Source organism: Schistocerca cancellata, chromosome 7, assembly GCF_023864275.1.
Source record: "Schistocerca cancellata isolate TAMUIC-IGC-003103 chromosome 7, iqSchCanc2.1, whole genome shotgun sequence".
In the NCBI taxonomy this organism is placed as follows: Eukaryota; Metazoa; Arthropoda; class Insecta; order Orthoptera; family Acrididae; genus Schistocerca; species Schistocerca cancellata.
Window position 1 is genome coordinate 609,062,099 of NC_064632.1, and position 26,300 is coordinate 609,088,398.

Genomic DNA, 26,300 nt, shown 5'->3' on the forward strand with positions numbered 1-26,300 from the left:
TAGTTTTGTAGAATGTCAGCTAATTGAAATCTGATTTCAGCTAACTCGTTCAAAATTTGAAAGCCTTGTGGGGGATCTCATTAAACGAACCATTCAGCCTTGTCAGAAGGCCCTCCAGGATGCCGAAGTGAACAAGAGGGATATTGGAGAAGTATTGCTTGTCGGTGGCATGACAAGAATGCCTAAGGTAAGAACATGACTGTTGTATGTGGTGTGCTCTGTACTTGGTTTGCTACAAGTGATGTATGAGAGAAGAAAGTAACATGCTGGTATTGATATTTTATTATGTACAGTTTCATCAAAAATTGTGGTGTAAAAATTTTCAGTGTAGTTGTATGTTGTAACTAAGTAGTTGATTTCAGTACTTCCTATGTGCTTATGCACAGACTAGATTATTTGATGGTTAGGATATCAAACATTTGTGTAGGGGTAGTGATGATCAAATCCCTGCCTATCAAACCTAAATTAGATTTTCTGCGGATCCCATAACCATGCGATGTGATTGCAGAGTGTGTTTCTCAAACAGTACATATCAATATAAAATTCCTTTATACCCTCTCTATATGACTGATATTTTTGGACCATGAAAACTATAACCTTACTTTCATTATTTTGTGTAACTAAAATCTCCATAGACCATGAACATCGATGAAGAGGGATTGTTTGCATGCTTCAACAACACAGGTAGCCATAACTTAGATACAAGTACAATAGAGCAGTATCTGTGGAGAGGCCAGACTAACCTGTGGTTCCAAAAGAGGGCCAGCAGTCTGGATGATTCACTAATCTGGCCTCATAGCACTAACCACAGTTGCCTTGCTTTACTGGTACAGTGAACAGCTGAAAGAAAGGGACAACTAAAGCTGCTGTTTTCCCCATGGGCATGCAACTCCACTGTATGGCTTAATGACGGTGTGCTCATGGGTAAAATATTCCGGAGTCCCCCTTTCAGGTCTAATCAGGATGATGACATGAGGAAAAACCCAACTGTCATTCTATGGAGCAGAGTGTGGATTTTTAGATCTTTTAATCGGGTAGGTGCACTAGACAATTTGAAAACGGAAAGTAACAGATTGAAGTCAAATTTCTGATTAGCTGAGTTGAGGGTGATAGGGGTTGCAGGAACAGAACTAATTATGAACAATAAAATAAGAATATTGGTAAGCTACTACAAACAGTATAGTGAACACATCAAACTCGAGATAGACACAAAGCCAACAGAGTAGTAAAAGTTTATACGCCACGGTCTCTGCAAATGTATCTTCTTTTCCAGTAAAGCTATGATGTAAATGTGTCAGGACTGCTCTTGTTCTTGATATAAATAAATTATCTTACACACATATATGATGTGCAGCAATCTGAAACTGCTTGCTGACAGCCACATTGAAGGTCACTTACAGGGGAAGTGAATTGTTGACTTAGGTTTATTGGGAGAATCTGAAGAAAGAGTAGCTCACCTGTAAAGGAAACTGCGTGCAGAACACTTTTGCGACCCAATCTTAAGTACTGTCAGTTGGGGATCCCGAACAGCCCAGACATCAAAGCAGTTAGGAGGCATGGTGCGAGATGTGTTACCATTCAGGCAACAGACTACAAAACAGTCCTACTGCCGTCTGCATATGTCGCATATAAGGTCTATGAAGGCAAACTGAGAGTGGCGCTTATGTGGAAGCATATAGACAGTAGTTTTTCCATCACACTGTTGAGAGAGAAACAGGATAAGGGAGGGCTAGCAGTGATAAGAGGCACCTTCTGTCATGCAATTTACAGTAGTTTGTAGAGTGCATATGTGGATAAATAGATTTCATTGCCGCATAAAAGTAATCACAGAAATAATCTAATGTTCTTGGTTGCACAGGAAGATGGTGAGGAAAATCACTAACTACGAAGCTTATGGAATGCTAAGACTCTACTTGAATCGGGCTTAGCTCGGCAGACAGAAACAAAGAAAGTTTTCAGACAATTATAAAGAGGGGGAATGTCAGTTTTGAGGTCCTTTGCAGTGTTTGATGAACATTCCCAACTGTGCCTAAATTCTGTCCAGCTTTTGATAGTATTGGACTCTGATTTGAACCCATAAAGAACGTCGTGCCATTCTTAAAGACTATTACTATAAAAATCTCAACTTCTAGCTGCTACATTGTAACACCTTGGGGAGGGTGAGGTGGATTTGTAAGGCACCTCTATTTCTTAAGTGTTGGAAATGAAGGGATGAGTAAAGGTATGATTGTAAATTTGAATGAATTTTCATTGTGTGTCTAAACCATAAAGCTTAGTCACTATTTTATTCCCATTAAGTGACTTTATTGTACAATGTGACAAAAACGTCAGTGATATCAATGCCAATTCTGACCATCCTGAGATTCTGCGAAGAACTGCAGATTATTTTGTGTAAGAGGGAAATAAAGCAGTGGCTGTAGCTTCAATGGTTGGCACACTGGACTCGCATTTGGGAGGACGACAGTTCAAATCGGCATCTGGCCATCCTGATTTAGGTTTCGCTCCAGGCAAATGCCGGGGATGGTTCCTTCCAAAGGCATGGCTGATTTCTTTCCCCATCTTTGACACAATGTGAGCTTGTGCTCAGTCTCTAATGACCTCGATGTCAATGGGATGTTAAACCCAATCTTCCTTCCTTCCTTGTAGAATCAGATCGGCCAATGTTGATTTGTTGAGGTTGTCTTAAATTGTCAGTATGCCTTGCTCTTCCAGATTATTGTTTGTGCAGTTGTTGCTTTGCATATGTAGACAGTTTGGTCCCTTAGGAATTCACACACCTTTGAACAGATGTAGATACATAGAGAAATATGAAACACTAATGAGGGATGTTACATGCATACTAACATCAGTTTCTCTTTCCAGGTGCAATCAACAGTACAGGATATATTTGGTAGGCAACCTAGTCGATCTGTGAACCCAGATGAGGCTGTTGCTGTTGGAGCAGCCATTCAGGGAGGTGTTCTTGCTGGTGATGTAACAGATGTTCTGCTGCTTGATGTCACACCTCTGTCTCTGGGTATTGAGACACTGGGTGGAGTCTTTACGAGGCTTATATCACGAAATACCACAATACCGACAAAGAAGAGCCAGGCAAGTTTAAATTTAGTTGTGGTGCGTGGAATGCATGTGTTTTACTTCAAAATAAAAAAAAAAAAAAGCTTTGGTTGGAATATGTTGGTGTTCCATTATTGTTTTGTGTAATGTAAGGAAGTGGGTGTGTTATGTATCCAGAGATCGAAGATTACTGCATTGAATAACTTTCTGAAGAATTTATTCAGTAACATAAAAAATAAGTTTGAATTGTGTACAGGCCCCATTAGGATTTTTAAAAATTCCATTAAGTAATTAAAGATAATGGTATTAACAACTTCAGTGGAAATAACTGGTAAATCCTTTTTGGACATTCCAAGGTTCGTAGAGAGCATTTGGATACTGAGGTAAAGCTTTGACCATTCTTTCAGTACCATTATCAACAGTAGAAATACAGCTCAGCAGTGACTGATAAATATATTTAAATCTCCTGTCCTTTGTGGAATTAATGTGATTCCTATAAAATAATTTGTAGCCGTGCTGGTGGAACAGCATTGCTGGAAGGGAAAAATCCTGTTTCACATAATTATAAATGCAAACTTCATCACACCATCACGAGAGGATGACAGTGGGAAAAACTACAAAGGGCACGTGATGGATGAGAACGTACTGTGTTGGAAACCCAGATTTCACACAGAATGGATCAGCGACAATTCCAATAGAAGTTGAGATCAAAACAACATTATCTAACATAGAAGGCTACTTGTAACAGAGGCTTAGAATGCGTAGCAAACAAAACTACAAAACTGTTCAGTTGTTGTGGTGTACAAAAATGCAGAACTGTAAAAGCAAAGGAATTACAGATTGGAGCATTATTGGTCACAAAAAGAATTAAGTCAATAAAGCAAATTATATTCAGCTTCCTGGTAACGGTAACAGTGTGCAGATGTTAAAATTCAAGTCATTGGCTGCTAAATGCAAAGAAGTTCTTCCTAATAGTAATTGAAGAAGTGATTTTAAAAAAGAGCCAGACAGCTGATCCATTAATTAGGTGGGCATCACATACTTCACAACCAGACATGAGTTTACCCAAATTCTCTATTAGAGAGAGAACAAAAATCTTTAGTCTCTGGAGAGCAGTAACTCTCCTGGTTAAGATGATACGTCGACCAAAGTATCAAAACTTTCAACAAAATAATATAATTGGATAGATAAAAAAAGTATATTCACCAAGTGGCGGCTGCACACGCACCTAAAAGGAGGTTATAATTAGGCAAGCTTTCAGAGCCAGTGGCTTCTTCTTCAGGCAGAAGGGTTGAAGGGGAAGGAAGAGGGGTGAAGGAAAAGGAATGGGGAGGTCTAGGAAAAGGGGTGGATTTCAAGAAAGTCACTCGGAACCGCAGGTCACGAGATAACCAGATGGGATGAGATGGAACGACTGACTGTTGGGGCTGCACCGGATGAGATTTGAAAACCTGAGAGCTTAAAGGTGGAAGACAGGGTAATACGCAAGACAGAGATTACTACTAAAACATCGTGCACAAGTTAATAAGAGTGAAAAGCTAAGTGCATTGTACGTAACAGGTGGGAGGGGGATGGCGAAAAATAGATAGGTAAGAAAATGTAAGATGTAGAAAATCAAATGGAGGAAAGAAAAGAGGTGTTACTGTGCAGAAATGCAAAGGTGGAAGAAATTAACATATACTAATGCCCAGTGGGTGGCAGGAATTAAGGACATGTTGCATCACTAGTTCCCACCTGCGGAGTTCTGAGAAACGGGTATCTGGGGAAAGAATCCAGCTGGCACGTGTGGTGCAACAGGCAACAAGATCACGGTTGTTATGTTGTAGTGCATGCTGCGCAACAGGATACTGCATGTTGCCCAGTATAAACCGTCTGCGTGTGCCCATTCATCCTAACTGATAATTTGGTGGTATTCATGCTGATGTAAAAGGCCGAACAATGCTTACACTGTCATTTCACAGGTGGCTCTCCCTTTTGATAGTGTGTGTTTTGCCAGTTACAAGGCTGGTATAGGTGGTGGTAGGAGAGTGCATATGGCAAGTCTTGCAGTGGGGTCAGTCACAGGGGTAGGAGCCATACGGTAGGGAGATGGGTGTAGGAGCAGCATGGAGTCTGACGAGAATACTGCCTAGATTAGGAGGGTGGTGGGAAAAATCTTGTACTGAGTGGATCTCATTTCAGGGCCTGATTTTGGGAAGTCAGTGCCTTGTCAAAGTAGCTGATTAATACATTCCAGACCAGGATATTATTGAGCGACCAGTGGTTTGCTCCAGAGTTGTTGTTTGGAGGGATCAGCAGTACCAGGATTGAATGTGATGGCCCAGGAAATCTGCTTTTGAACTAGGCTCGTGGGGTAATGACGTCCAGTGAAGGCTAAGGTGAGAATGGTGGTATATTGCTGTAAAGAGTTTGCAGCTAAACAGATATGTTTGCCTCAAACGCCAAGGCTGTATGTAGAAGTTAATTTGTTTTGTACTTCAGTTTCTTGGTATATTACTACACTCTTTTAATTTATTTTAAACGAATCATCTAAATATGACTTGGTAACAAATGAAAACCAGTAATGGTACTCTTCTGTGATCTGAGGCTGAAACATACAATAAAAAAATTTACAAGGCAGTCACTGTGTTTTTCTGTGTATGAAAGCACTATATATTAAACTCAGTCCTGGTAGAGCTGAACAAGAAAGTTTTTCGTGTCTGCATTTTCTCCTCTCCCCCCCCGCCCCCTCCCCCCTCCCCCCCCCCCCCCCCCCCCACACACACACACACACACACACACACACACACACACATCCTAGCTTTTAGAAGTAATAGTTACTTCCATGAGGAGGAGAGGGAGCTAGGTTGGGGAAGGTTAAAAGGGAAGAGCAGGTAATGCAGACCTCAGGATGAGAGGGACCTGCCTATTGTGAGAGTCTGAGTGGTGTGCCCTTCCTTTTTAAAATTCTCCAATCTATCCATATCTCCTTCTCAAGGAAGGAAAGATTAGTTCCAAAAGCTACGAAGGTGTGTGCGCTGTTATGTGTGCATCTATCAGCAGTACTGATATTTCTCATCAAGGTAAGTACTAGTCAACAGTTTTGTTGCAGTATTTTATAATTTTCTTGAGAGAATTTTCCCTCTTACACAGAACAGGCTTAAAACTATTTCACAACAAACTGCTTAGCTCATAGTATAAAAAGACTTCTATTAGAAAATTCTAAGCAAATATAAAAAAATGGTTTACAGGTATCAGAAGTGGAGATCAGTAGGTACCTACTATATGAAACTCCATCTTTGTAGTTTTTAGGTATCATATTGCAACAGCATGTGGATAAGTTTACAAAAAGCCTTAAATCCGTGTGTGTTGCACTTATATGTCTCTTCCCTTGCTCTGATGGGATTGTTAGCATACTTCCACTCAGTACTGTCACATGGTGTAATTTTCTGGGGTGATGCAGATCTTGCAGAAAAGTATTTACATATTCTACAGAAGGGTGCATTGAGAATGTTACATAACAAATGTCTTGCAGAAGGCTTTTGTGAGTCTTTTGGATTCTTAAATATTTGTCAGTATGTCACACTGTAATGGCATTTGACGGTAATAAGTTAATTTTAAGATGAGACGTGAAATTCTTGACCACGAACTAGAAGTAAAAAGTATTTTCATACAGGCCATTGTGTCCTTATCTAGGTCTCAGGATGGAGTTTTATATCAAGTGCGATGATGTATAACAGGTGGGTGACAGACGTCGCCAAAAACTGCAAGGCCCCAGTTGTGTGAATTGTGTCCCACAACCCATCCCTCTAGGGGAGATTTGACCATTATTAATAGAAAAATTGTTGTTGAAAATAAGTCATTTATTTAATCACTTTAATCTTTATACTTATTTTTCTTCCAGGTATTTTCAACTGCTGCTGATGGACAGACACAGGTAGAAATTAAGGTCCATCAAGGAGAACGAGAGATGGCAGCTGACAATAAATTATTAGGTCAGTTTACTTTGGTGGGCATCCCACCAGCTCCACGTGGTGTTCCGCAGATTGAAGTCACTTTTGATATTGATGCTAATGGAATTGTCCATGTTTCGGCCCGAGATAAGGGAACAGGAAAGGAGCAACAAAGTAAGATTCCTGTTATTATTTATTGTATAAGTAGTATATCTAATAATGAAAATAAATTTATCTGAATACATAGAGAGCACACATTAGTTCTACATGTGACTTTAAAAATGTAAAGCTGAAGCAGTATATTGAAATGTCACTTGTTTCCCGACATGTAAGTTCTCTGTGGGTGGAAATGTACATTGCTTACTGATCACCATAACTTTCATAAAAGATATTTATGAGGTCTGTTCAAAAAATTCTGGAACTTTGTGCACAAAATTTTTCTACACTTACCTTTCACTTATTGTGCATAGTCTCCTTCGAAATACTATCCTCTGCAATTGATAGACTAATCCCAATGCTGTCCACTTCCCAAAGCAGTTTTGGTACACCTTTTGCTGGATTGTGTGATGTGCAGTCTGCGAAGTTTCTTTTATCTCGTCTATCATTGCAAATCTTCATCCTTTCAACAGGGTTTTCAACTTCAAAAATGAAAAAAAATTCGCAGAGACCATGTCTGGAGAGTACAAATTATTATTAGCACAGTGATTTCGTTTTTTTGTGCAATAGTCATGTACCAACAGGGATGAATGTGCAGGTGTGCTATTGTGATGCAAGAGCCATGCATTCTCCCACCACATTACTGGCTGTTCCCTTCTCACATTTCCTCACAGGCATCACAGCATGTCCGAATAGTACCATTAACAGTTTGTCCCTGTGGCATGAATTCATGATGAACAAATCCTTCGATAGGTGTCGAAGGGTGCCCTGAATGAGGGTCATCTTCAACTTTTGTCGGACCATTTTTAAATGGTGTGAACCATTTTTAACACTGAGTACAGCTTAATTACTCATCACCATTGGCTTCCTGCATCACTTGGTGTGTGTCTGTAAAGATTTTCTTGAGTTTCAAGCAAAATTTAATGCAGAAACATTGCTCCAACACAACGTTCTATTCAATGCATTAACGAACAATAACGAAAAGACACATTACAATTAAACTTCTGGCAGTTACACATTAAACGCAGGCATGTGCAGGGATGCCAGCCGCATTTCGCTGCAACACGCCATTGGTGCAAAATTATGAACACTCCATAATTTTTTGAACAAACCTGGTAAATCGCATTCTGATATTGAATTCTACAATTAAGTTAATACCAAAGCTGCAGAATTGAGTGGGGAGGGGGACCACTAAACAGGTAGATCACTAATTAAAGTGGAGGGTCATTGAACAGGAAAAACACTCACGGCATGAAACAGATAACCATGTGGTGAAAAATGATGTACAGTTCCTATAAGCAGACAAATTGGTGACTGAAAGAAAGTGCGAAAAATCCTGTAAAACTGAAACAAGAGATGGTTAAATCTACTGCAATTAGTGGTGAAAAGCAAATAAGACTGCAAGGAAATGATCACAAAGTATTGAAAAACAGTAGCCAAACAAGAAAAGTTGGTAGGTAGGCAAAGAAAAGAAATTGCAAAACAGTAACAGGAAATAGGTCACAAACCATTGTAAAAAGATACATGGTAAATTGAGTAGAATTGACATTTGGTAAGCTAACTGTCACATGTTAACTAAAAATTAATTCTCATCATGTTAACTACAAATTGATTTTCATGAAGTGATTCTCCATGAATCCAGAACTGTTGTTAGTGTTGTTAGCTGACAAAAACAGACATTAACACATTGATATTGTTGTATTATTACATAAGAATCATTGAGTAGCACTTGCAGAGGCAATAGGTTAATAACCAGCTTCACGCTTAGCATTACCGACATCGGCAGTAGGGTGTGTGTTGAGGGAAGGAATATTATTTCCAATTGTAACAATAATGGTAGTGATCTGGTGGTAAGTGTTATGCATTGTTTGAACAATGAAATAAGTAATCCTGCAGTGAACCGGTGAGTAACAAGGACATTAAAGTTCATGACAGAAGACATGACACAACAGATTGCTCCACTGGCAACTGCCACTAGCAGTAACAATGATGGTATCTGTGAACATACAATAGAAAATGAGGTGCGCCTAGATCAGGAACCATTGCCAACAGATTGAAATGTAGCAATATCACCACCAGAAAAACTACCATGAAATTTATGCAAGCCCATAGAATTTATTTATAAAGCTAGAAAACTGACACAAGAAGGATAGGAAAAAATATTCAGTCACATGCTAAGGATCTGTGGCCACTATGTTAGTATCTCACAAGCAGGCAGAAACAGTTTAAAAATTGAAACCAAATCCCCAACAGCTGCATATTACTTAGTACAGTCAGAAATGATATCTGAGTAAATTTTGAGTCAAATATTCCTAACCGTATGGTGTTGAAACCTGGAGTAACTCAAGGTGTGTGTACGGAACGTTGTGAACTTCCAATGTTCATGTCAGAGTAAAGCGAAAGACGAAACATGTCACTCAGAATTACATATGTTGTGTTATAAATTTGCAGGCTGGTAGTCTCACTTTTTACTCAAATCCTTCCACGGTATGTGTATATTCATAGCATGCCCTGTGTAGTTACTCCACATGTAACAGCAGTGAATCGATGTTTCCAGTGTTTGTTGTGGGCACACAGCTTGGCAGTGTTGCAGTCAATATCATCGCTGTTGGTGTTGTGGTCAATATAAAAGAGAACAGCGCCACAATGCCAGTATATCGTGCATACATTGCTGTGATGGACATGAAGATATGAAGAAAAAATGTAGTATCTTCCTATTTAGGAAAAAGAGTTAATGAAATAACAGCTCAAGACAACTGGTGCTTTAAAGAGATTAAGAATTAATTACGCAATGCAACCTATTCTCAGACTGTTCAGTCTTTCCCTCTGCTTGCAAATATTAATGTACCTCAATTTCAGCCATTTGGACTTATAAAATTTACAAAGGAATTGGAAATCCCCCCCCCCCTTTCTCCAGCAAGAATGGACTGAAAAAAAAGGGAGTGTAGAGGCCCTCAGAATCATACAATATAATAGGTATGACATGTCAACAAACTGCTAATCCACCCATTGATAGAACAGAATTGCTGCCAGGAAACACTTATATTGAGTAAACAAAAGAATCACTGAGGCTATAATTATCCACACCACTTGTTAATAGACCCAAGAGGAAGTTACGGAAATGTGATCTCAGATAACACACATTCTCTGGCTTTAGAACCACAGAGTAAACATGGTTGGGGTTTCAGTGATACTCTGGATGAAAAACTCGACAATGTAGTACTTCATTGGATGGAACAAATAAACTGAAGAAAATACACAGCTGCTGTTAATAAAATCATCAATTGATGACCTACTGGTATCAAGTTATAGGGTTGAACATTTTACAATGGAACAGTTGTTCCATTATTTCAAGTAAAGTAAACTTAGTCAGAAGTTTACAGCTGTGCTGCATAACAACTACAGCATTATCCGGAACGCAGCTCCTGCCAAATAAACAATTTTTAGTGAAAGGCTATCGTACTGCCCACCATCGCATAACAAAAATCCTGCTCAACGTGTATAGGACTCTTGTGAGATCGGTCTTGGATTGTGGATGCATATTTGCATCTTTTTATCTTGATTGGGGGGGGGGGGGGGGAGGGGGGGGGCAGGAAATTCAATATCGAAACTATACAAACTTCAAGTATGTATTCAAATATCCACTGGAGGCATGTTTTTCCACACCTACCAATGCTCTCCTTGTTGAGTCAAGGGAACAGTCACTGAATACTGGAAGGGGGAAAACTTGTGAATAAATTCATTTCGAAGTGAGTCTCGCAGACAGGACACCCTTTAATGGCATAATGAAATATTGGTCAGACACCGAAAAATTTAACTATTGATCTGAAAAGAAAAGAAACCAGTCGGTTATTAAATCCCTTGAATGGTGAACCTTGTATGAAAAGAAACTACAAAAACATGATTCTTACCAGAATTTCTAGCCCCAGTCAGGTACTGAGAAGAAAATGTTCTGATCTTTTATAACATTGCACAGTATAAAAAGTCTCCAAATTTGAAGACTGAAATCAACCCAGTTTGCTCAATATTGTTTTCTTGAATTCAACGAAGATTTACACCGATGGATCCATTACCATTGATAGCAATAAAACAGGATGTGCAGTATACAACCCTGCAGAAAATTATCAAGTCTTTTATTCTCTACCCTTAGAGGCAACAATCTTATTATGCAGAAGCCATCACAGTTAAGGGAAGCAGTAAAGTACTACATGATGTCTTGCAGATGAAGCAGATACACTAACAAAAACTCCTTGTGGATTCCAGAACACAGTGCCATCTTTCATAATGCAGTATTAGACAGCTTAGCGGAGCAAGCAATGAACTTAAGTGGAATTCCAAGTGAGACACTTATCAAGGTATGCTGAGGTTAATCAATGAAAAAGTGATACACGACTGATAGAAACTATAAGAGTCAGCAAAGATATCAAAAGATGTAAAATGTGGCCAGCTGCAGCCTAAAATAACTGTGTCCTCTTGGTTTATGGTTTAGAAAAGAGCAGAGGATTCGTAACCATTTCGTGCCTGTGCTTAAATCATGACACATTCCCAACCCACCTGTTCTGAGACTGTGAAGGAGACTTGAATCTTCTACTGTTCTTGTGTACCAAATACAAGACACAGCAAAAATCATTTATGATCACATTGGTTAACACAAAGATTCCACTTTCAACATCCGCTGCTGTATTTTTGTCGACCAAAAAGAGTGTAGGGTTTTAAATGTGTTCACCCACTTCTATATGTGTGACTTCACTATCTAGACACACGGATATTTGTATATTGTTTTCTTTCTTTTATTATTGTGGTGTGTAACTTTGAGTAGTTGATAGTGGTAACATGTATCAATCATTTAGTCATACCCTTAATATATTTTTGTAACTATCAATTCATGAAATGTATAGTAGAATAACAATAAAGGTAATTTGCAAATATGATGGATGGCTGTATGGCAATGGCCAAATGCCAAAAGTAGAAACAAATAAAACTGAGGGCAAAGACAGGTTGTAATATCAGCAATAATGATACTGTTCTAAAAAATTGCAATTTATGTTGGTTATATTTATTTAGTAACAAAAATAATCACTTCCCTATCATCCCACCCATGTAAACTGTCCTGACCGTGGGTTCTGGGCAATGTTTCCCTCTCCCCATTTCCTAAATGTCACTAGTCCTTTTCCTCCCTCTTCCTTTCCCTTCAACACTTCCCTGCAAATGCTATCCAGGGAAGGATAGCGTCAAAAGAAATAATAGGTTGACAAGCAACTTTCTAACTGTAGTATTAATAATGCTGCTCCTTGAGTGAGTTGGATAGAATTGTCGTAGATTTCAGTGTATGTGTATTGCTAATAATAAGGGACCGCAATTTGTAGCATCTATTTTTGATGAAATTAGGATCTATTTTTAGCCAGATTAGCATCTATTTTTTGGCAACAATTAGACCGATAAACTAATCTCTCTTCTCACTGTTACACCCTATTCTTGGCAACTGTTTCATTTAATGCTTCTGCACAGTCAATGTGTTTGAGGAATGAAAGAAAACTGGTATTTTACAACAGAATTTTCAAAATATGTGTTGTTATTGCTCGAAGAGTACAAATTTCAGCAGTAATTCCATTATGGTTACAGCAAATTCTATTCCTCAGAAGAAAGGAGAGTATAAATTTCTGCACTACTTTCTTTTAGATTACATCTCTTATCAGTTACAATTGTATTATAGCGAGGTGGAATTCTCTCACTGTCAACATTGTTTGTGGGTGTCCACAAAAAATCCAAACAATATTTGGCAAACATTTTATATGCGCTCTCTGTTCTTATGACCCTAAAACCATTGATCACATCAATTCTATTGTGTTCCTTGAGCTCCTTCTCAACAAGTTTTTTGAAACGCGGATACCCACTAGACACTGTGTGTTCTGTTGCTACTGTTGGAAACTCTGAAGTCTTTCAATTTGAAGTTCTTCAGCACTATTCAGAATGACATTTCGTGGATAAAATGCCCATGCCAAAGCCTCAAATTCTTTACAATTAGGATCCCCGCTTCAGAGTGCTGCGAGCTTAATTTCTGCAGCATTGGCTACTTTAAAAAAAATAGGATCTTTACAAGCAGCTTGCTCCAAAGCAGTTAGTTTGCAGCAAATTTTTTGTCAAGTCTGAATATTGTCCTTGACATATATCTGCAGCCTTTTTAATTCCTCTTTGTTTAATTTAGGATACAGCATGTGACATTTGGGATATTTTGAATCTTTGAATAATGTTAGCAGATCCACAAGCAGCTTGCCATGATCCTTGACAAACACCATGTGTGTGTGAATATTTTTCACCTCTGTCAAATTTTTTATAAAATTCACACCTCTATTGAAAGTGTCTTTCATATCTGGCAACTGGAAAAAACTGACAATCTCATGGAAGTAATTTTTTCAAATAAAACATAGCTTCAAACCAGCTGTTCCAACAAGTAACAATTGGTATGGGAAAAGTTTGCATCTTTTACATTTTGAACTTAAAAAGCAGTACGTATTTATATTTGCACTTCAGAGTGTTTATAAAAGCTGTTAACGATTGTCACTACTTGATTTAAGTTTGACACAGCTATTGTCCAGCACTTGCCAATCAAACTGAGCTTCCCTACCGAACATTGTATCTGCATAAATTGACCACCAATTATGACCTTTAAGGTTTCCTAACACAGAGTCGTGTGTGGAGCACTGTCACTCATTAACACCTGTACAGCTTCATACAGAACTTTGTGATCACTAAATGTGTCTCATATTATTCAAGGAGTCACTATATTTCTTGCACAGCATGTTAGAGCAAGTAATTTCATAAAGCATGTTTTCTTACTGCATTATGCTATCTTAAGTATGATGCTGTAGGCCTGTGTGAACTGCTGCATTGTGGTGGTGAATACTATAATTTAACACATGAAATTTCTGTTGCAACTGGTATATCTTGGCCTATAGTTACTGTCAAATGTGAAAGTGATAACAATGACAAAATCTTGAAGTGAATTGTAAGTGATAATTATAATATGATTTTCTGCTAAAAGACATCCAAAATTATTTTGCAGTTACTTTCCCATTTGGAGGTACCTATAAGACAAGATAGACCAGTAATGATAAAATAACGTATTTTCGTGGATAAAGTAATCAGTTTAATACAGCAGCCACAACACATTGAGTACCACACTGAAGGTGCTATATCACAGCAATAAAACACACTTACTCAAATTATGTCGGATATGAAATAAAAATCCAGTAAACATTTTGATACATGAAAAAGTAAACCACCTCTTTTTACGAACATAGCAACTAACCTATTAGTGCCAAAGCCATGAATATTGGTTTTTACTATGCACTGTGAAACTTAACTTTCATCATTTATTCATAAATCTTGCACATTTTGAATAATAATTCAGTTCTCACAATATAACACATATTGCCAAAGAAACATGATACAGCCTTTTTATGCGCAAAAACCACATATTCGAGAAGTATACTCTTCACTTTGATAACTCTGCTTAAATTTAAGGCAACAGTGACCAGAAGACTTGAATATGCCGTTTGATTCACTACTAAAAGTCTGCTAATAATGATATATTCGTGTTGTACACAAAACTGACATATTTTTCATGTAAGATTTAACGCACCAGACACGAGGCGTAGCTTACTTCCCTTATTTCTATTGTACACTATAATCTAAAATCACAAAAACAAATTGCTTATGTGGGAAATTTTTCTCATGCAGGGTCTTCCCACATGCCAGTTCTTCATTGGAGAATCAGAAGTCCACTATCATAAGATGGCATTTTCCAACTTCTCCAGTGGAATATTGGCTTTCAAAAATGCCTCAACAGTTTCTTTTACCGAAAATGTAATCTTGCTTGCTTCTTTCAGCTTTGCTTAAGCAATCAGCAGTCCGTGATTGCCTCTTTTGAGAAGCAGCAGCAGCATTTTCTTGATGGTGGGGAGAAAGTTTGTCCGATTTAATGTTTTTTGACATTATCCTTCCTATCCCACCCCATGTGACAGTTGCAAAATTTGCAGAACACTATTTGGAAATCTGTAGCATATAAACCGTGGCTCGCATATTGTTGAGTCCAGTCATGTGCTTTCACAGATTTGCGATCCATAATTCACGTACAAACAATGAAACAGTAAAAACGAAACGAGATCCGAACTTCAATGCGTGCTCTCGAGCAAGACTTTCGGATTCAGTGAGGGGACTCGTGTGAGCAGAGTCAATTATGAAATCACATGGACCAGCATTTATTGGTATCTGGTCACTAACATTAGTAGTTATCAGATTACATTGTGTTTGGGGCAGTATGCTGTGGATGTGTCACGTTGTCAGTGTTGTATTTTAGAAATGTCCATAAAGAATTTATAATCTGTGGAAAGTGGGATGGGTAACAACAATATTATGACAAGGATAGACTACTGTCCCTGGTAAAGAGAAGACACTCGTAGACATGGTCAACAAAAAGACTGCTGCATGTTTAAGCTTTTGGACAAAAGTCTTCCTGAAGTGTAAAAAAAAAAACACACACACACACACACACACACACACACACACACCACAATCTCTTTCTGCTGTGGCCAGAAGTTTTCTTATCTAGCACTTCCCCTACTTTGTACTGTTCTTCGTAAATCAATTTTGTGATCTTGCATTAATTCAGTCACACCAATATGCCTAACACGCGTAATCTTAATTTTAAACGTGCGCAAATTACGGTACTGGTAGGTACCTCATTAATATTTAAAATTTTTGTTTTCAGTTGTTATCCAGTCATCAGGTGGCTTAAGCAACGACGAGATAGAAAATATGATACGGAATGCTGAAGCATTTGCTGCACAGGATAAGGTAAAGAAAGACCGTGTGGAAGCAGTTAATCAAGCAGAAAGTATCACTCATGATATTGAGTCCAAGATGGAGGAGTTTAAGGACCAATTACCAAAAGAAGAGGTATGCTAAAATTCTACCAAATTCTTAAAATTTAGTTGTTGTGCTCTATACCTAAGAGATCACGTATATAATCTGAGCATGTCTCAAGGCCTGACTCTCTTTCATTGTCACTGATGGGTCCACTTATTCCAGAACACTACTGCCAGAATTTGTCCAACGGTGTGTGAGAAAAGCATCATTCGGTGAGAAGAGGTGGTGGAGGATCAAGTCTTACACTCATACAAGCAATTGATATATTTTTGAAAGTTGAATCAGCATTTCTGACAGCATTGATATAATTTCATTTCTGTTCATTTATTTCATTAAACATTTGCAGTGTCAGGTTACAGCCACGTAGCTCCATCATCTCTGTTCTTCTAATGTGGATATTCCCACATAGCCTTCGAGTGAACAGCTAGTGTTTGGAAACCATAATAGGTGGCAATATCAGTGACATTAGAGGTCTGCTCAGGTGGCCTAATGGTTCAGGCAGCTCCTCATGATAAGCAGGAAATTTGGTGTGAAGTCGTAGTTTGGTGCATACTTCTAATTGCCAGTACGTAGTCATTACATTGAGAGTTCGAGTGACCTGGACAGTTTACATTCGTATCAGTGCATTGAATTCATTTCATTATGAACTGTCCTCTGGCATAATGGAAGACGAATAACTAAAGCAAGGCATAAAAATAACTTTACATAGTCTACAGATGTCTCATACGTTTATAGGAAAACTGTGGCCACAAATTCACAATGATGGTGATGGTAAATTAATTGTAAGTAACTTGTAGTGAATAATGTCCCTTGGCTACTTGTTAGTAATGGTTTACATTTGAAATAATAAAAACCATGGGTGTCTCTTTATCGTGATAAAAGTAAAACATTATTATTAACTGATCATCAAACAAATGCTGTTATAAATTGTAGCTTAATTCTGTGTACATATTTTGCAAGGAGCCTTCACTGTGCAGAACACACATACATTAAATAAGCAAACTTCACGAACTGAAGTATGATTTTAAGCTTTCCCTGTGTATGATTTTGAAATGTTATTGGGTATTCAACCTAGTTGTGCCCTTCCATTTGGAAGCCAAATTTGAGTCAACACAGGTCCTAGAAGTCTGCAGAAATGTCATCAAAATGTTATGCTGTGATATCAGACATGTTTTTTTAGTGGGTTGCTACTGCTAAATACAGAACAGTTGTTCGCTAGTTATTGTTTCTCTTGTTGCAAGGGAAAATGTTCTCCATGAAAATTTCTAGCTTAAGGCAGAAACAAATCTCTGGCTTCTTTTGCTGTTGCTTCTTCCCACATTGGGCCTCTCTAGAGCCAGTGTTCTAATTTAAAGTCTTCATCTTTCCTTTCAGTATTGTTTCACTATGCTTATTTTTGCTTTCTTCTTTATACCTGTTGTGTTTCTTCCTCCATTTCTGAAACTTTCTTCCTAAACCTTTCTCTGTAGTATGTGAAACAGGGCTTCTAAGCTGCAGATTTGAAATCAGTGATCTGCAGACTTTGCAGTTGTCGAACTGGGTGAGAGAAGGCACACCTGAACTCAGAGAATCACACTGTTCACCAGTGAAAAAATGCTGCCGCATCTCAGCTGAAAACTTGGAGCCAACAGAAAAAAATGAGCAAAGACTATTTCAGAAAAGAAACTTTGGAAGTTTTTTTTTTAAGCAAATATTCCACTCAAGAATCTATTATTAATAAAGAATAAAACTGTGTTCTCTTTTTGTTAGTACTGCTATTTCTAATCACTGTTCTTTAATTTTTTGCAATCAGTTTCATCTTCAGGCATGTAAATCTCACCAAAAATAGATACATTTTAGGTCCCTATCTTTGAGTACTGTACGTTTATCTGGCTCACTAGTGTTTTTTCTTTTTTTTTGTTTTCTGTGGCAATAACAACAATGCTAATAATAACTCTTTTTCAGTGTGACAAAATGAAGGAAGAGATACAGAAAGTTCGTGAACTAGTTGCCAAGAAAGATGAGACAGACCCTGAAGAAATACGTAAAGCAGCGGGTTCTCTTCAACAAGCATCACTAAAATTATTTGAAATGGCATACAAAAAGGTAAATTTACTAAATTTCTTAAAAGATGGTGTCGTACAAGTGTTCGAGCTTACAGAACAAATAAAAACTTGTCATTGTTTTGAAGTCAGTTATTGCATTGCTTCAGAAAGTTTCTAATAAGTTTGTGTGGTAGGTGTTAAATTTTGTTACGAAAGCTTCCAAAAAGAATAGAAACTTGAAGAGAAGCTGTAGAAGTTTCCTCTGTCGCATTGTTTCAACTGATAATGGGTTCTGAGTTAGAGACAAATCAGTAGCATGTAATATTTATTTATCCATAATGGTGAACTTTATCCCTCCCTCCCTCAGTGCCCCCCCCCCCTTTTTCATTTGCCGCCACTCCTCAGTTAACAAAATCATACCACAAAAGGCATGGAATATGTATGAAAAAACAGCATTTGTAGGTATTGTTAAAGTACACTGATGAGCCAAAACATTGTTGACTGTATACACAAAAGCATGTTAGTCCATCTCTGAAACACAAATCGGCAGTGGTTCTACATGCCATGGATTAAGCAGTACTTCATAAGTGTCCAGAGATTTGTGGCATCAGATACCTATGCACAGATCACACACTTCCTTTAGTTTATGGGCAGTTTGTTTGTGGGCATTGGTGTCTACTAGTGTCCCAGTTGGTTTCATCAGGTAAGATGAATTTGATGGTAAAGACATCAACGTGAGTTTACTATCATGCTCCTCAAACCATTGCAGCACGAATTTGGCCTTGTAACATGGACAGTTATCCTGCTGGAAGGTGCCACTGCTTTTGGGGAAGACATATAGTGTGAGGGGTTACAAGTAGTCCCTGATAATGTTCACATAGTCCACAGCTGTCATGGTGCCGTAGATTACTACTGCACGTCCCTTGGAAGCCCAGGTAAATGTACCCCATAACGTAATACTGCTCCCACTGGCCTGAGTGTGTGGCGCTTTTTTATTTTTTTCCCTAATAAGGAAAGTGTGTGACCTTGAATACTCAGAACTGTATGAAAATGTGCTTACAACATAAATTGCTGATCCTAAAAACAATGACAAGAACCATTTTCATGCGAACTGCTCATCTTACCACAAGAGACGTATGAATGATGACCAATTTGAGATCTGAGAGAGAGAATTTTGTAACATGAAGAAGCAAAATATGGATATAATTAGGACCATAAACACATGTTTCAATGTCATGACTTGTTGCTATAGATCCCTCAGTTTAAAATGATTACAATATAGGAACAGCAAAATTTTTCTGCTGATCACATAGTGTTGTACCATGATTGTTGGGATGATAACACATTTCTGAACATAACACTGAATGTGTCTACTCATTATGTTACACATTTGTCTTTATGTAATTATCCTAAGACAATACACACTACACTGAATGTATCTACTCATTATGTTATACATTTGTCTTTATGTAATTATCCTAAGACAATACACACTGTACAGGGCTACTATTTTAATGATTCATTCATTTTCAAAGTTCTATATTCCCCAAGGTCTTACGTGTACAAATATGGTTGATGTACAAATAAAACTGTAAACTCATGGAGTTCGCATTGTGCGTACCAGTTGGCATTGACAAAATTGTGACAAAACAAAAAGTTTTTGTGTTTGAATATGCAAGATGTTTTTTACAACAGTATAGAATGTTTTCAGAAAGAATCATGGACAAGAACCATCATGTAAGCAGAGCACTGTGTTGGTATCAAGAATTTAGGGGCACTGGTTGTCCCTGTAAATATAAAAGTACCAGTTGACAAAGTCTTCCAAATGCCATCTCTTTAGAGGGTGAAGTAAAGCTTTTTATGCAGTCCAGTCAACAGTATATGCAAGTCACAAACTTGGAGTACAGTAGCAAACTATGGGGAAGATTTTACAGTGGTAGTTACATTGCAAGTGTGGTCTGCAGCTTGTACAGCAATTAAAACTTGAAGAGTAAGGCCTGCACCTTCAATTTTGCATCGCAATGCAGGAAAGACTTGAGGATGAACATTTCACCTCCAAGCTGATGTTTGTGACAAAGCAACCTTCTGTTTACCTGGAAAGCCTCACAAAATTAAGGTGCACAAATTAGATTTGTCAAAGGTTAGTGTTTCCTGTACCATGTAACAGAGAAGGTATATGGGCAGTGTTTCTTCTATGAGAAGAAACTGATGTAATGCAGTTCTGGTTGTTTCCACAACTGACTGCCAATTCCAATAATTACATCTTCCTCATCAGAGCATTCAATGTTCGTCACCACCTAAACAACAAACTTCAGCATCACTGAATTGATTTAGTAATTAAGATTATGTGGCTCTGTTCTCTTGGCTCCCCAAAACACCTTGTGATTTTTTCCTTTGGAGGTCCATTAAGGATCAAGTTCCTGTATCTCCATTGCCTAGAACACTGGAACAGCTTTGAGAATGCAACAGTGCTGCTGTGATGACCATTGACAAGATGTTGCTACATAAGGTATGGAGCAATCATGAGTACCGCATAAACATGTTATGAGACCTGAGAAGCATTCGCAGAACATGTGAAGAGTGCCAGTCGTAAACTGGGGGAGTTTACGGTTCTGTTCGTGCACCAAATCATATTTGTACACATCCTACTTTGGAGAGAAAACTAATTGCTTATAAGTTCTAATATATGGATGTGAAAGTTGAGAGAATTCGTCTGGTGGTAATAATAATAATAATAATAATAATAATAATAATAATGACTTAGAAGATACAAAAAAAAAATGAAAATAGAAGGAAACAAAACCAAACATTCAACACAAACCAAAAGAAATTTTACCAGACAATAGATAACACACACATTAAAATAGACAATCCACCAAGCATAACAGACATGGAACACTTCTGGAGCAACATATGGTCAAACCCGGTACAACATAACAGGCATGCACGGTGGATACAAGCAGAAGCAGACACATACAAGATAATACCGCGGATGCCTGAAGTGAAGTGATAATTTTGCAACATGAAGTCGCCCAAGCAATTAATTCTACTCACAATTGGAAAGCCCCTGGAAAAGATAAAATAGCAAATTTCTGGCTAAAGAAGTTCACCTCAACACATTCACATCTAACTAAATTATTTAACAGTTACATTGCAGAGCCATACACATTCCCTGATAAACTTACACATGGAATAACTTATCTGAAACCTAAAGATCAAGCAGACACAGCAAACCCAGCTAAATATCGCCCCATAACATGCCTACCAACAATATACAAAATATTAACTTCAGTCATTACACAGAAATTAATATCACATACAACACAGAACAAAATTATAAATGAAGAACAAAAAGGCTGTTGCAAAGGAGCATGGGGATGTAAAGAGCAACTGATAATAGATGCAGAGGTGATATATCAAGCTAAAACTAAACAAAGGTCGCTACACTACGCATACATTGATTACCAAAAAGCTTTTGATAGTGTACCCCACTCATGGTTACTACAAATATTGGAAATATACAAAGTAGATCCTAAATTAATACAGTTCCTAAACATAGTAAAAAAAAATTGGAAAACCACACTTAATATCCAAACAAATTCAAATAATATCACATCACAGCCAATACAGATTAAGCATGGAATATACCAAGGAGACTCATTAAGTTCTTTCTGGTTCTGCCTTGCTCTGAACCCACTATCCAACATGCTAAATAATACAAATTATGGATACAATATTACTGGAACATACCCACACAAAATCACACATTTGCTGTACATGGATGATCTAAAACTACTGGCAGCAACAAATCAACAACTCGACCAATTACTAAAGATAACAGAAGTATTCAGCAAAGATATAAATATGGCTTTTGGAACAGACAAATGTAAGAAAAATAGCATAGTCAAGGGAAAACACACTAAACAGGAAGATTACATATTGAATAACCACAGCGACTGCATAGAAGCGATGAAAAAAACAGATGCCTATAAATATCTAGGATACAAAAAAAATAGGAATAGATAATACAAATATTAAAGAACAACTAAAAGAAAAATATAGACAAAGACTAACAAAAATACTGAAAGCAGAATTGACAGTGAGAAACAAGACAAAAGCTACAAATACTTATGCTATACCAATATTGACCTACTCATTTGGAGTAGTGAAATGAGGTAACACAGGTCTGGAAGCACTCGATACACTTACACGATCACAATGCCACAAATATAGAATACATCACATACATTCAGCAACTGAAAGATTCACATTAAGCAGAAAGGAAGGAGGAAGGGGATTTATCGACATAAAAAATCTACATTATGGACAGGTAGACAATTTAAGGAAATTCTTTCTAGAACGAGCAGAAACTAGCAAAATACACAAAGCAATCACTCATATAAATACATCAGCTACACCACTGCAATTTCATAACCACTTCTACATCCCTTTAGATCACATAACATCAACAGATACGAAGAAATTAAATTGGAAAAAGAAAACACTACATGGCAAGCACCCGTATCATCTAACACAGCCACACATCGATCAAGACGCATCCAACACATGGCTAAGAAAAGGCATTATATACAGTGAGATGGAAGGATTCATGATTGCAATACAGGATCAAACAATAAACACCAGATATTACAGTAAGCATATTATTAAAGATCCCAATACCACAACAGATAAATGCAGACTTTGCAGACAACAAATAGTAACAGTAGATCACATCACAAGCGGGTGTACAATACTAGCAAATACAGAATACCCCAGAAGGCATGACAATGTAGCAAAAATAATACAGCAACAGCTTGCCTTACAACATAAACTTATAAAACAACACGTTCCCACATAAAAGTATGCACCACAAAATGTACTGGAGAATGATGAATACAAATTATACTGGAACAGAACCATTATAACAGATAAAACACTACCACGTAACAAACCTGACATCATACTCACCAATAAAAAGAAGAAATTAACGCAACTAATCGAAATATCCATACCCAATACAACAAATACACAAAAGAAAACAGGAGAAAAAATTGAAAAATACATCCAACTGGCTGAGGAAGTCAAGGACATGTGGCATCAGGATAAAGTTGACATTATACCAATTATACTATCAACTACAGGAGTCATACCACACAATATCCACAAATACATCAATGCAATACAGCTACATCCAAACTTATATATACAACTACAGAAATCCGTAATTATTGATACATGTTCAATTACTCGAAAGTTCCTAAATGCAATATAACATATACCGTACAGTTAAAAGGAAGTCACGCTTGATCAAGGTCCACGTCACTTTCCATTTTTGACCAGACATAACGTCTGAGAAAAGAAAGAAAGAAAGAATAATAATAATAATAGCCTATAACCTGTTCTTCTGACCTCCCCTCAGATGGCTGCAGAGAGGGACTCCTCCAGTACTGGAAGTAGTGGCAGCAGTGCAGATAAACCTGAAGAAGAAGAGAAAAAAGCGAAGAAAGAAGAATAGAAACAAATCCATATTCCATTGCATTAGCAAAATATAGTGCAGCTTTCTGCTTGGGAAGCAGAATCTCTGTACATAAACTGCTGTAGGTTTACAGTGGGCCACTGACTCCAGTGCTTGAACGTTACGGACAGTGTACATAAGATACATTTCATGGTCGCATATTCACTCATGGAATCACTGAAAATGTGTACAAACTGTGTGTGTGTGTGTGTGTGTGTGTGTGTGTGTGTGTGTGTGTGAGTGAGTGAGTGAGTGAGAAGAGAGATTTTTGTTAATGAGTTACTATCATTGAAACATTTGCAACTGCTGTAGATGTAATGTTGTATTTTAAACAGAGCTTAAGTTTTGTTGAGCTGTTTATTCCTGTAACAGTGTAAACATATTAAAGATTTTTTTTTTTATTTCTATGTTGGTCAGTTAACATGTGTTAACATTTCATTCCTGGTTCCTTTTTCAGAGGTATTTTGTCACTGAATTGTTACCCATTTATATCCAGCAGTTAGCCTACATTGAATCTTAGTTACATTTGGATCAGAACAAAAAAAAGTGATTGACAGCTACTTGTTTACTAGATAGCTACTGTAGCAGCAACTAACCAGAGAATTAGTGTAGCTGCACCTTCTTTTTTGTTCATGGCTGTCATATCTTGGTGCTACCTCAGATGCCAGTTGCCACAGTCAGTTGCAGATGACATTTCTGGCTGGTAACATAACAGTTGTTGTTCGTTTTCATTGTTTACATTTTCTCTGTGCAGTATGTTTATTTTGAACTTAACTGAATGTCTTAAACTAGTTGTGAAAGGGTGCAGGAAAGTGAAAAATATTTCCACTCTTCTAAGTAAACCCATTAGTGCACGTTAATGGACAACGTGTGAATCTATCGAGATGGGAAAGGCCAGGCCTTCTCTACCACAGCTGTCTGTACTGTTCGCGCAGACAAACTGTAACTAACATCACTGCCCACTTCCGTGCCCGACTGTCAGTAATTTTGTTAATGTAATTGAGCTATTGATGACAGTTTGAAAAGGTTTTTTTTTTTTCCACCCCCTTCATTCTCTGATTATAACACAGACCTATAAAGACAAAAGTTGAATGGCTGACAAATGCTCCTAGATTTCCAAGAACTAGGTATTGCTTGTATTTTATCCCTGCCACCTTCAGAATTTCAAAGAGTGTGTTTCAGTCAACAGAATCAATAACTTTCTCTGAATCTATAGATTTTAATGATTATAGATAGAACATCACCTATTCTAAGAGCTCACTGAGCTGAACATTACTGGACTATCAGTTTAAAAAGCCATGGTTGCATAACACTGACACACAATTACAGAAGACTGGAAAAACTTGTAGATACTGATGTTAGGAAAGATACATTTGGATTGCAAAGAAGTGTGGTTACATGAGGCAATGCTGACCAAAAGACTTATGTTAGAAGAGAGCAAACACACACTTATGGTATTTGTTGGTTTAGAAAAAGCATTTGTGACAACATTGACTGTAATATACTGTTTGAATCAAGGAGAGGTCCCAGTGATGGAATTGAGTTTTTTAAAGCATCTATACATAATGATGGTTAGGGTCCCAGGTATCTCACCTTGCAGCCATTCACTCTGATGAGCCCTCATTTGCAAGTTATCGATGAAAAAATTTCATAATTATGTGAAACTTAAATAATTATAAAGGCATTTTGGTGGAGTGGTTAGCATAAGAGTGTGATGTGTAAAATGTGGTGGGTTCAAATCTCGTAAGCTGCTTTCGAATTTATTTTTATATTTTTACCAAAATGCTTTTGATTGTTATTCGTATTCAAATAGTTGAAAGCTTTTCTTTCTAATTGTTTGTCATGTCATTTGAATCACTATATTAACGTTTTCATTTGCTTTCATCTTTTTCCTTCCTATCACTTTTTTTTTATTTGGAGTCTTTGTGCAAATGGTTTTTTTATTGTGTGCATTTTAGTTTCTTCCATTTGATCATCTTATATGTTTGTCCATGTTATTGAATTTATTATTTCTATTCCTGACTTTGTGTGAATATCATTTTAAGTATTATCCTTTCTTTTGTTTACATCTTCATCTGCATTATTTTGATGCTAGTGCAAGAAGAATTTTGTTTTAATTGTTTGTATGACAATTATCATCCAAAAAATGTGCATCTTGTCAGCAACAAAAAATACATTTTGACACCATTGCAAACTAATGTATAAATATTCTTTTGTCTTTTGGTTTTTAACTGATAGGTTGGCATTTTCAAACATTTAAATGTTATGAGGGATAAATAAAAGTAATTGAAACAAAGATTCCAAATGCAGAAAAGGATGGAAAGAAAAATGAGAGCAAATGAAAAAGTTAATATTATGATTAAAATGAGGTGACAAAGGCTTAGAAATTTGAAAAAGTACATTTAAACCAATTAATTAAATAAAAATAAAAAATTTTGAGGCACTTGACAACATTTTGAATCTGCAGCCTTCTACACAGCAGGCTGACTAGTATGCTAACCATAACACCACAGTTCCCATATGATTATTTTATTAGTTTTAATGCCATAGAATAGTAACAGAACAAAAACGAGAGTCCACCAGGGTGAACAGCTGTAGGCTAAAGTACCTGAGACCCTAACCATATAAACAATTTCTGAAAGTTGTTCCCATCTCTGGGGCATATCCTTGTTAGAAGTGAAGACTAGTATG

The 26,300-nt window shown here is 37.3% G+C and overlaps 1 protein-coding gene across 1 annotated transcript in view; it reads left to right on the plus strand.

Moving 5' to 3' along the window:
* LOC126091959 (heat shock 70 kDa protein cognate 5) overlaps positions 1-24,010 on the plus strand; it is an 81,826-nt gene extending 57,816 nt beyond the window's left edge. The window contains exons 9-14 of the mRNA XM_049907302.1: positions 41-187; positions 2,863-3,090; positions 6,938-7,160; positions 15,913-16,100; positions 18,015-18,155; positions 23,514-24,010. Coding sequence (XP_049763259.1) covers positions 41-187; positions 2,863-3,090; positions 6,938-7,160; positions 15,913-16,100; positions 18,015-18,155; positions 23,514-23,609 — 1,023 coding nt within the window. The 3' untranslated portion in view covers positions 23,610-24,010. The remainder of the gene's footprint in view (positions 1-40; positions 188-2,862; positions 3,091-6,937; positions 7,161-15,912; positions 16,101-18,014; positions 18,156-23,513) is intronic.
* Positions 24,011-26,300: the final 2,290 nt, after the last annotated feature.